Source organism: Cryptomeria japonica, chromosome 4, assembly GCF_030272615.1.
Source record: "Cryptomeria japonica chromosome 4, Sugi_1.0, whole genome shotgun sequence".
Classification (NCBI taxonomy): Eukaryota; Viridiplantae; Streptophyta; class Pinopsida; order Cupressales; family Cupressaceae; genus Cryptomeria; species Cryptomeria japonica.
In genome coordinates this window covers 451,873,716-451,885,517 of record NC_081408.1, presented here as the reverse complement: position 1 = coordinate 451,885,517, position 11,802 = coordinate 451,873,716, and the positions used below count along the sequence as shown (strand labels likewise).

The 11,802-nt window shown below is 34.4% G+C and overlaps 1 protein-coding gene and 1 pseudogene across 1 annotated transcript; both read right to left on the bottom strand.

Moving 5' to 3' along the window:
* Nucleotides 1-6,499: 6,499 nt before the first annotated feature.
* Nucleotides 6,500-7,150, bottom strand: LOC131875159 (ATP-dependent Clp protease proteolytic subunit-like). Its single transcript, XM_059219193.1, has one exon. It carries the CDS (start codon nt 7,148-7,150, stop codon nt 6,500-6,502), a length of 651 nt encoding a protein of 216 aa, XP_059075176.1.
* Nucleotides 7,151-7,909: 759 nt separating this feature from the next.
* On the bottom strand, nt 7,910-10,149 carry LOC131077408 (acetyl-coenzyme A carboxylase carboxyl transferase subunit beta, chloroplastic-like; annotated as a pseudogene).
* Between the last annotated feature and the right edge of the window lie 1,653 nt (nt 10,150-11,802).

The window sequence follows — 11,802 nt, the reverse complement described above, 5'->3', positions numbered from 1 at the left end:
CTCCACCATGCCGGTTTGACTTGAGGCTCATAATTTGATAACTTAGGTAGAGTGATCAAATTCTGAGAAATGAGTTGTCGCATCACTGTTTCAATGGGTTCCCCTAAGGGAGTGTATGTGCGTTTTTGTTTTTGTTGACGAGGTCTTGGTTCATCATGAGATGTGATGCGACCTTGATTAAGAGGAACATTTGTGTTATTTTGAGGTGGAGGATTTTGTCCTGCAAACCGAACCACAGGTTGTGCATTTTGGACAGTTCGAGCATCCACAACCCCATCGTTGACGATATTCTTATTCTTGTTCCAGAAGTTTGGTTTATCACTATTGAATCGCGGGCAAGGACCATCTTTTGGTTCATTAAAGATTTTGATGAGTCCTTTTTTGATGAGTGCCCGTTCACACTTTATACCTTTGGTGATCATATCGTTAAAAGAATCGGTATCTTTGACATCCAGGTGAAATTCCATTTCTTCGTTTAAGTTGGAAATGAAAATTTCCACTAGTTCTCGTTCAGGTAACTGAAGAGAACGTCTGCTAGACATTTGGCGCCATCGTTGCAGGAATACTGAGAATAATTCACCTGGTTTTTGTTTGGTATTGCACAAATCAGCCATGGTGATGTCGCGTTCAATATTATAAGAGTAATGAGATAGGAACTTCTGGATGAGTTCCTCAAATGTTCTAATGCCACCTGGTAGTCGGGAAAACCATGATGTGGTTGTTCCTCCCAAGCTTTGGGGAAAAAGGCGCATTAAGTATGTGTCTTCATATGCAACTTCGAGACAAGCGGAATGAAATTCTCGGACATGATCGCGGGGATCTCCCTTTCCTCTATATTTTTCGAATTTTGGTGTTTCGAATCCGCGTGGAAAGGGTGGCATATAAAGATTCCTATCAAATGGATAGGGACAGATGTTGTTAAGTGAGAATTGATTGGTCTTAACACCACTATGAAGTTGTTGGGCGAGATTCTCGACTTGTTGCCGCAACATCTCCATTTCATTAGGAGGAGGAGGTGGTGGGTTACCTCGAGGGATGTTATATCTGATGTGATTTCTACCTCTTTCCTCCTCATGGCGACTTTGTCTTTCTGATGCTTTTCTTAATTGGGCAAGATCAAAGTCTGAGGGGAGTTTGGCTCCTTCTTGAGCGAGTCTTAAAAAGTGAGCATCCGCATTGCTCCTTAATATTTCATCAAATAATCTGTTAAAATGAGGGTTATGCTGAACCCTTTCGATTGTTGAAGGAGTGGGACTACTTGGGTTTTCATCATTTACATTTCCTCCAAGTGCTTCTTGAAATTCATTGAGGTTGTCCTCTTCTTCCTCAATTTCTATTTCTCGTTGCCTTGATCGCGATCGGGTTTGAGCCATTTTGTTTGCAAGTTTGTGTTGAAGTTGATTGAAGATGATGATGAGTTGGTGATGAAATGAAAGATTGATGGTTGGTGATTTGTGTTGTATGTAGATCTCTAGCACTCTAAGGTAGATGTAACCGAAATTCCTTCTTTGATTTGCTTGTTTGTTTGATAAGTTTGGATGTGATAAGGTGCAGAGAAATCTGAGATGTGTTACAGATTTTGACTACCTAGCAATGAGAGGATTCACTTATGAACTAGTTTTAACCTGCGTAGATGTGTCTCTTAGGATGAGCTTATCCTAGATGTAGAAACAATCTAAAAGTGATGTGATGTGTTTGATTTCAAGCAATATCTAAAAAGGAATCTTGGGACAAGAACCTCTTAATGTTTTGAGAGTTTTTGGGATGGATTGATGATGGAGTGATGATGTATGAGTAAGATGATGGATGTTTTGTTTTCAACTTCAATAAAAACTTTGTGTCACAAATGGGACAAACTCTACCTCTTCCCTTTCAGGTGTTGGTGGCACTTCTCGAGCTGTGTTGTAGGTGATACAGATGTTTGGGAAGAAGTTGGGATCTATCTTTCCTCCTTGATTTTTTTGATAACTCAGAGCTCTATATTGCATAAAAGCTCTGCGGTTTAATGATTCTGAATCAAACTCGTTTGTTTTACCTTGAAGGTACAGACGCATGCGATGTAGAAAGACTCTATGTGAGACAAAGATTTGTCTATTGAGATAGAAGAATTTCCTCCTTTTGATCAAAGCCTTTGAGCTTAGTGGTCTCCTTTTCAAGGTGATATTCTGATGACACTTCTTCTTTCGCAAGATGTGAAGAATGGTCATAAAATGTGATTCTTAGTTGTTTTGTACCTTGTTTTTGGTATTTTTGGTTGTGTGGATAGATGTTGGATGAATACTTTGTTTTTGGGATTTGATCTTCTGATTTTTCTTTGACAAGAAAACAAAGCAAGCACACAAACACAAGAATGTTGCCTAAAAAGGCACAAATGAGTATGGGTCTAGATTAACCCAATCCTTGGACTTGTTTCTGACCCTTCCTTTAGATGTATTTTAAGGTGTAATTCCAAAGCCTGAAGTCGGCTCAATTTTCTCTAGGTCTGTAAAACGAACACACTTCAAACACTCTTTATCCCTATGGTCAAATGGCCAGTTGTGATAAATTTAGCCCACATCTTGATATTTCTTCGACTTTGGTACTACATACCTTATCAATCCCGCCGTGGCAGGTAAGGATGTGATATACTAAGTCTTGCACGAGCATAACAAATAGATGATCCCTATGATGGGGGAGTCACCACTTTTATCAAGCCACAAGTGACCTTTCAAAAAGCTATGTTTCTACTCAAGGAAATATGTATGGTGAGTATCTTGGGAGCAAAACCATCTATGCTCTTGCACTAAATTATACCTCAAATATCCTCAATCAATAGAACGGGTGGGCTACTACTTAAAGGTGTTTAGTCATGTTCGATGTTTTTGGACATAAGTTCATTCTGCAGTGACTCACTTAAGAGCCTTGTAACTGGTGGTGGGGCCCATTTGTCCTTTCGGCCAGTTACACTGTAGGAACAGCTATACCCAAGGCTACAACTTTCGCTCACACCTGATTTCTATAGCGGCTCGAAGGATTTACCGCTCGAGGTCGTTCCCAAGAGTATCGATCCCTTGGCAGGCCTCTCTTAAAAAGATAAAATGTGAGTGTTACTAACACTTTTCTCTTGCACCTAGGACCACGAAAGCCAAGGGAGAGGATAGTGTGTGTTAGAAGTAGGACCACTCGACCAACTCTTTGCACAAGTGTGCCAAGCACAAAAAACACTTGTTCTTTTTAATCTATCATTGCAATGTGATCTAACTATTTGGAGATGTTGCTCCAACAATCATGGTGTTCTTTTTAATTTTCAAAGGCAATTGTTTGAGTAAACTAGAATTTGAAAATCCTGGTCAACTTAATGAAAAACACGTTTGCATGAAGTAAAATTGCTTTAAAAATGAGACAAGTTGATTGTGAATTTTATTTGCACCAAAAATGGAAGTGTGGATTGTGAGTTTTATCTTGATGCAAGAAATAAAATTTGCCTTGTTGATTTTAAGCACCAAAACGAAGTTTGTTTCCTAACTTGCAAAAAAAAAAAAAAAAAGTTGTTTTTGTGTAAGTTTGTGGTTCTTTTTACCTTGGAACAATGAAATTCTTTTTAAGAGCCCCAAACAAATGTGTGATTCTTTTTTTAAAAGCCCAAATTTGAAATGTGAAGTTAATTTTAAACCAAAATAAAAAGTGAATTCATTTTTAAAACCAACTTCAAAAAACAAGTTAGTAAAAAATATAAATCTACTTTTTAATCTAATTTAAATCTGCACAAAAGAGAAAAATAGTTAGTAAAATCCGCCTATTTGGTGGGCTTCTACAAGCCTAATTTTTTATTTTTTTTTGGTTACAAGGTGATTTGTACAACGTTTTGTTACAATAGCGCTAGTCTGCGTTTGAACAGAGGCACTATTTAACACAAACGTATTAAAAGAAAGGGAAAGACAGAGAAGGGAAAAGCACTGAAACAGGGGGAATAGCACCAAAATAATGCCAAACGCACCAAAACAGTGTCAAAATCGCAACCTGTGTGACATTTTCAACATTCAAACATGTTATTGGTTAAAAAAAAAAAAATGATCTTTTTGGTGTTTGGATTCACGTCGGGTTCACCAAATGATGCTCTGCAAAAAGGATTAGAAAATCTGTTTGATGGCAACACACACAAGAGCACAAGAAACAAACGTTAGTGTTAGAAACAAAAGATTATCCTAAACAGGCATATCAAGAGAGATATTAAGCATGAAATAGAAAGCATATAAACATAGAATGAAATAGCTAATCAAGATGCTCATAGTTGCTCCTCCCTTGTTCCTCTCCTCTCCAAGTCCCAAATGAGTGTAGCTCTCAGCTTTTAGCACTAGCCATGGATGCCATATGGAGATTCAAGATGGTTGAATATGATAAGCAAATACTATGCAAGAGTAGATAGTGATGCTATGAAAAAGCTCTATGCTAATGCCAGTATAACAACAATACTCTAAATGCTTCTCCTTTTGCTTGAGGAGAAGGGTTCTATTTATAGAAGAAATGGGGAAATGAAGGGTTAAGATTGAATGGTTTAATCAAGGGCCAAGTTTGAAAGTTGGGGATCCATGTGCACAATTGGCACCAATAAAATGGTGACAAGTTTCAACATAGGATTGGGTTGAGAGAAGAGGTTGGAGGCATTAAAGGCCTGAGAAGACCTCATGGTTATCTAGAAGGCAAGGGTCAAGTCTAAATTAAGATTACCCACTGGATTAAGAGTTAATCCAAGGATAAACCTTTGTGCAAATGTTTAAGAGATAATCATGGTCAAAGCATTAATGGCCTGATGAGACCTTTGGGTTGGGTAGAGGTTGAGTCAAAACAAATGTTTTAACCATGTGGGAGGGTTGAATTAACCATTAATGGTTATTGGAGACTTTGGGGATTAAGTGGTTGAAGGTTGGAAGCTTTCAAAGGTTATCCAAGACTTTGAGGGTTAATTTGTTGAACACACAAAGCATTAATTGCTTTTCAAAGACTTTGGAGTCTTTGAGAAGTGACTCCAATTTGCTTCGGAATGTGACAATATTTAGGGGATGGATTTAGGCTAATTAGGAAGGGTTTAGAAGAATCTAGAAGGGGTTTAGGCATACAAGTGGATTTTGTAGGAAAATGCAAGTGGGAGAAATTTTGGTATTTTCAATTAAAATAAAATCATTTATTTCAATTAAATGGTGTAATTTGCATTTGGATAAATATTCAAATAAATATTAATTTATTTAAATGAGAAAAATGAAGATAAAGCATTAAAATGCTTGAAGACTTTGAGGGAAACCATTAAAGGCTTGAAGACTTTAAGGAAAACCATTAAAGTCTTAAGAAGACTATAGAAGGAAGCCATCAAGTTTGAAGACTTTAAAGCCATCAAGTTTGACTACTTTAAGGGAAACCATTAAAGGTTTCAAGTGGGTGAGGATAAATAGGATTTTAAATAAATAATTTATTTAAAATAGTTGTGCAACTTGTTTTTGTAGGAAAATACAAGTGGGTGGAGGATAAAGGTGATTTAAATAAATGATTTATTTAAAATAATTGTGCAACTTGTATTTGTAGGAAAATGCAAGTGGGTGGAGGATAAAGGTGATTTAAATAAATGATTTATTTATTTAAATGTGAGAGGTGGGATTTTGGGGGAATTTAAATAAATATTAATTTATTTAAATGTGAGAGAAGATTTAATTAAATAAATATGATTTATTTATTTAATTAATGGTCTGAATTTGGTTAAGTGAATTAAATCAAATAAATTGAATAATTTATTTAATTAATAGGAGAAGAGGGTTAAGATGAATTAATTAAATATTAATTTAATTAATTCATTAATTGATGGTTAAATAATCAAATAAATACTAAATATTCATTTAATTAAGTGGACAGAGTTATGTGACTACAGAAAGTATCAAAAAGAATTTGAGATCGCCCTAAAAGAAAGAGCATATAGAACGAATTCTAAATCGTCCAGTACAGAACACTAAAAAAGAAAAATAAGACCTTACCGTTCTTTGAATACAAAGAACGGTAAGGTCTTATTTTTCTTTTTTCATTTAAAATTGATTTTTCCATTTTAAATTTATTGAAATGTTTTTTTTTTATCAATTAATGCTGCATTTCTGGAATGCAATCTAAATTCATTTAGAAGAAATTTAGTTAATGTTGCGAAAGAGCATTAACTATATATAATAGTTCTATAGGGTTAGAACTCTATATTATATTTTTAAATTGCCGATTTATATCGTAGATTTATAAATCTTTTATATATTTTTTTTAGGTTTTATAAAACATTTTATTCAAACGTTTGTTTTGTGAAAGAGGTCCTATTTGCTCGATGGACATACCTTTGCTGCAAAAAAAAAAAAAAAGAACCTTTTGATTACTGTGAGTCTTTTTTAGGAAGGAAGAAGAGTCGGTATTATTGCCGGTAATAGAATATTACTGGGGGAGAATCGGGAACCCAACAAAAAACAAATCCAAATTTTTCGCAGACCTATAGTTTCTCCTATAGAACTGTAGTTTGTAATGTTTTTGCACTATCATTTTCCCCTCGCAAAACTATATTCCTTGCCTTGCGATGGTCCAGGACGGGTATATTGTTTGGCCTGTTAGAATCCAATGTTGTGGGATTCCATGGTGAAAACCATTCCGCAGGCCGACGGTCAATGCTGCGATCCTCACGATCACGAGAAAAATCACGAATAAAATGAGAAAAACTACTATCATGGGCATCAACATCGTCATGAACAAACAATGTATCTAATGTATTTGAAAAACCGAGTCCTTCTACGCCGATTTCGTCGATAAGACCAAACTCTACTGCTTGCTCTGGTGTCATATAAATATCTCGTTCTAATAGATAACAAATTAGTTCAAAATCTTGCCTTGTTCTTAAATAAGTTCGCGCAACATACGAACGCAAAAAGCCCAGATACTCTGAATCGAAGCTTGATTCTATTGAAGTGGCGCGATGATCATAAGGAGACATATGGGGTTGGTGGATCATAATTGATGCGTTTTGGGTCATTACGCATTTAGTAAATGTCCCCCCGTGTAGAAGGAAAGCTCCCATTGAAGCATTTAACTCGATGCCTATTGTAAATACATCCCCTGTTACGTATTGCATAGTATCATAAACAGCGACTCCCTGTACCATTCCTCCACCTCGACAGTGAAGAAAAAACATAAAATCCTTTGTTTGATCTTCTTGATTTAAATAAATCATACTTTTCATGATTTGATCAGCCGGTTGTTTTTCGAGTGGTCTAGCTAGGATAATATATCTACCCAAAAATAATCGGTGATATAATTCGACCCAGTTTGCTTCCTCCTCTTTGGGCCCTTGATAGGGCACTTTCGGCACATTTTCTACGTCCATGCTCAACTACTCTCTTTTTTACTCTTTCTCATTTAAAGAAGCCAAAAACAAAAAAATAGAGAATTTTTGTTTTTGTCATTCTTTTCATAAAAATCGATTTAAACGATTTTTTGTTACAAAAAAATGCGGATATGGGACGGACCTTCATAAAGCTCGGAGGAAACCCACTAAAAACCTTTTCTACGCTATTTTTTTTATCTCACTTTACAACGTAATAAGTTAAATTACCTTTACCACACTATTCCTATTTGATACAATATGAAAAAAATAACAAGGTGATTGGATTTGCACCAATGGAAACCGAAAATGGTTTTTTGCTAGAAAACATTCTTACTATTTCTTTTCTTTTAGTTTTCCAATGTGAATTTGAAAATCGACAGAATTCTTATTCTGTAAATGAATTACAGATGTACTATAAATACATTTACATTTTTTGTAGTACATTTAGAATAAAAGATATAATATGTTATAATCGACATAAGTTTTTTTCTATTATATATTTATGTTTGGAATAATATAAAAATATAATGTATTATAAATACATTATTTATAGTATAAATTTATACTATAAAAAGGTAAAAACCTCTACATAATTGAAAAACTTTCTGTGTTATTTTGATCCCCAAAAAAACAATTCTTAAGGGATCAAGAATTGTTTTTGGGAATCTTAAAATAGAATGAATTATTCTGACCTTTCAATCACCATACATGTATATTTCAATTGTCTCGCTTAGAACATTTTTTAAAAGAGCTCGTGGAACCATGCTATCAAACATTCCAAAATCAAATAAAGAATCAGATATTTGATCTTCATCATCTACTATCTGGTTTAATGTCTGTTCAATAACTCTTTTACCTGCAAATCCAATGTATGCATTAGGCTCAACAATCGTGACATTAGCCAACATACCAAAACTAGCAGTGACTCCACCAATTGTCGGAGATGTAAGAACTGAAATATATAGTAAATTTTTCTCCGTTTGATATGTATGCAACATAGCAGCTATTTTATTCGTTTGCATTAAGCTAAAACTTCCTTCTTGCATGCGCGCTCCGCCAGAAGCACATACGAGAATTAATGGAAGAAAATTCTCAGTAGCAAATTGTATTAAACGGGTTATTTTTTCACCCACTACCGAGCCCATACTGCCTCCCATGAACTAAAAATCCATAACTCCGAGTGCAACAAAAATACCATTTATTTCACCTACGCCTGTTTGAATAGCATCGGGTAAACCTGTTTCTTTTTGATAGGAAGTGTTATAATCTTGATAAGACTGTTCTTCTGTTTCTATAAATTCTTCCTTTCCTAGATTAAATGTACTCTTAATTAGTTCTATGTTAGCGTCGACATATTCTTTTTCTTCTTTAGTTAAAGAGTCATAAGTTAAAGGATATTCTTCTTCAATATCTTCAGTATCTTTAGTATCTCTTCCTTTTTTCTTAGGAAATTTATCTTTGGAATCTAGTGTTAATGTAGAAAACTGTTTCATTATCTCTAGTAAACAAAAATAAATTCCCTTAGTATTTTCAGTATACGACAAAAAATTATTGTCACAATCTTTTTCATTGTTCTTGTGATGGAACAAGAGATTTATTTGTTGAAATAACTCAACACTATTTGTACTAGTGTGTAGATCATCCTGCATGATATGATCTATCATATTATAACATTCATAGCGATCTAGTTTTTTAACGTATTCTATTAGAATATCAGAACCAAACCGAGGAGATTCTTCTTCTTCCTGTAAACCACAATAACGATTTCTAAACCAATATTTAAATTGTTTCAAGACCAGATATCTTTCCATCAAAGAGATCGCCATATGTGTTCGAAGCCATAAAAAGTAATCTGTCTCTGGGTCAGTTCCTGGATAAAAAGGAAATATTTTTTTTATTTTCCTTGTTTTTCTTTTGTCTTCCGGAAAATAAAGTTCTTTTTTCACTAAGCTTGTCGCCACTGCTTTCAAGAACTTATCTTGTGATAGTAATTGTTCTTTTACATTGGCTAATTGTGTATTTAATTTCAATAGTGATTCTAAAATGAGGAATTTTTTAAGTCTAAATGCCATTCTATCAAATTCTATAGAAATGATTTCAGACTCGTCATCCCTCCTATCTTCCAAATTTTGAGCAAGCAAGCTAGAAATTTGCTTATTTTCAAATGCTTTATTTAAAAGCGCAAACCTATAGAATTCATTTTTTATTTTTTTACGTATTTCAAATAGTGCAAATTGAGCTGTTTTCAACCCTGTATCAATAATATCTTGTAGTATCTTAATAGTTTCTTTTGAATCTAAATTCAAATATTTTATGAATTTCGATCCTAGTGCAACCTTAAGGATATTAACAAGAGTATTGTTGTATGCTACTAATATTCTCAACGCTTTATTATAATATTTATTTTTTAAAAATTCTTTGTAAAAATATTTGCCAGAAATTACTTTGTACAATAAAATTGAGACCTTTCGAACCATTTTGATGTCAAACGTCGTATGTTTTTTCTCTAAAACATCTATACTAGATAACTTCGTGTTTATAGAACGCCAAGTGCCATTATCAATTAATAATTCAATTCGCTTTGAACTAGTCATTTGCAGAGTTGCTCCACATTCTGCACAAACACCTTTTTGTTCTAGTAAAGATTTCTTATATATAAGGGTCTCACAATTCTCGCACAAAAACCACAAATGCTTAAAACGTTCCGAATTGTATCTGTTTTCTATGGGGGTTGTTTCGATATATTCAGAATCCTTGTTTTCGTTTTCCTCACACATTTTCCTATATTTTTTCTACATATTGTTAATGTACAACTTTTAACAGATAAAATACAAATTTTGCTTCCTTTTTATTCCATTTTTATTTATTTTTTTAAGAAAAAAGAAATAAATTGATCCATCTGACTCACTTGACTTAATAGGTGCATTGTGCCTAAATGGCCCTCAACGATAATATCGGGCATTTATGATACTATGTGTGTCAAAGATTGTCTGGAAACTCGTCCAAAAAAAGCTCGGCATTTAATTGTTATTAAACCCTTTGAGAAAATAAAAGAGCTAGAGCTTGAAGATGAACAAAAAAAGAGCGAACAAGGAATTCTGAAAGGCTTCTCTCAATGGTTCAAAGATGAGAACCAACAATCAGAAGAACAAGAGCAAATACTAGAACAAGAAATAGCGAACGAAGCGGAGGACGAAGCAGAGGAGGACCTCCTAACTAAAGACATACATGTCTTTAGTTATCCATATGAAGGAGATTTTCGTAGATTTTTAGTAAAAGGAGCTGTCCGTTCTCAAAGATGAAAAGTATCAGTGGTCAACAATTGGATACCTCGACCACAGTCGAGTCTTTTCGAGAGACTAAAAGAAATGATGCAAAAGCCACGTCGCAAGCCAAATCCTAAAAGGGAAATCAAAAAAGATATTACGATTTCAAGACTCGTAAGATATTTTGACAAATATCTGGATCGAAAGCAAAAGAGAGAGGAAAATCGTTGCCGTCAAATACAACAAGGCTTCAATTGGGAATTGCTTCACTATCTCAGAGCGGGTGTATTATTCACACATACATATCTTCGTAAAAGATTATATTTCCCTTCATTAATAATAGCCAAAAACTTCGCTTGTGTTTTATTATTTCAGGCCCCCGAATGGGAGCGGGATTGGTCCAATTTGAATAGGGAATTTTATATTAAATGTAATTACGATGGATATGAATTGGCGGACATCGATGTGCCCAAAGATTATATGAAAGACTACCTAAAAGAAGGTATTCAAATCAAGATTGTATATTCTTTTCGCTTGAGACCTTGGTATGAATCTACCCCCCAATCTACTGATGCTGACAACAAAACTACTAGCTTTTTATCCATGTATGGAACAAAAAATGAACTACCTTTCGGTAATCCAACAAAAGTTCCTTCTTTTTGGAGACCTGTTGGCGAATGTATTTTGAATTCTACATCTCATCGGGCAAAATCTATTATCAAAAGGACCCATCCTATTATCGAATGGATCAAACCTATCCTCCAATGGATAGAACTCCTTTACTCAGAAAGAGTAAAGATAAAGATCAAGATTCGGCCAGATACTGGGACAGAAAATATTTAAACGAATGACGAGCCTCCTATAATGATTAGGACCACCCCTACATGGAATATTAAATTCTTTTTGGAAATAATGGAAGATCCATTAGAACCATTTTCAATGCAGATCCAAGATTTGGATCTCGCAGATCCAGACAATTGGACAATTACGATTCATGAGTGAATCAAGCAGATGAATGAAGAATATTTGTTGAATCGAGATATTCATAATAAATTGCGAGCTGACTTCAAAAATCGAATGAATCAACCTTCTTCTGACATAAAATCCAGATTGAAAAAAGGGTTAATTCGAATCAAAATTTTTGGTTCTATTTTCCAAAACAAG

What these genes read in the sequence shown, in the direction of transcription:
- LOC131875159 (XM_059219193.1), bottom strand. Translation starts at nt 7,150, where the DNA reads ATGGTACAGGGAGTCGCTGTTTATGATACTATGCAATACGTAACAGGG.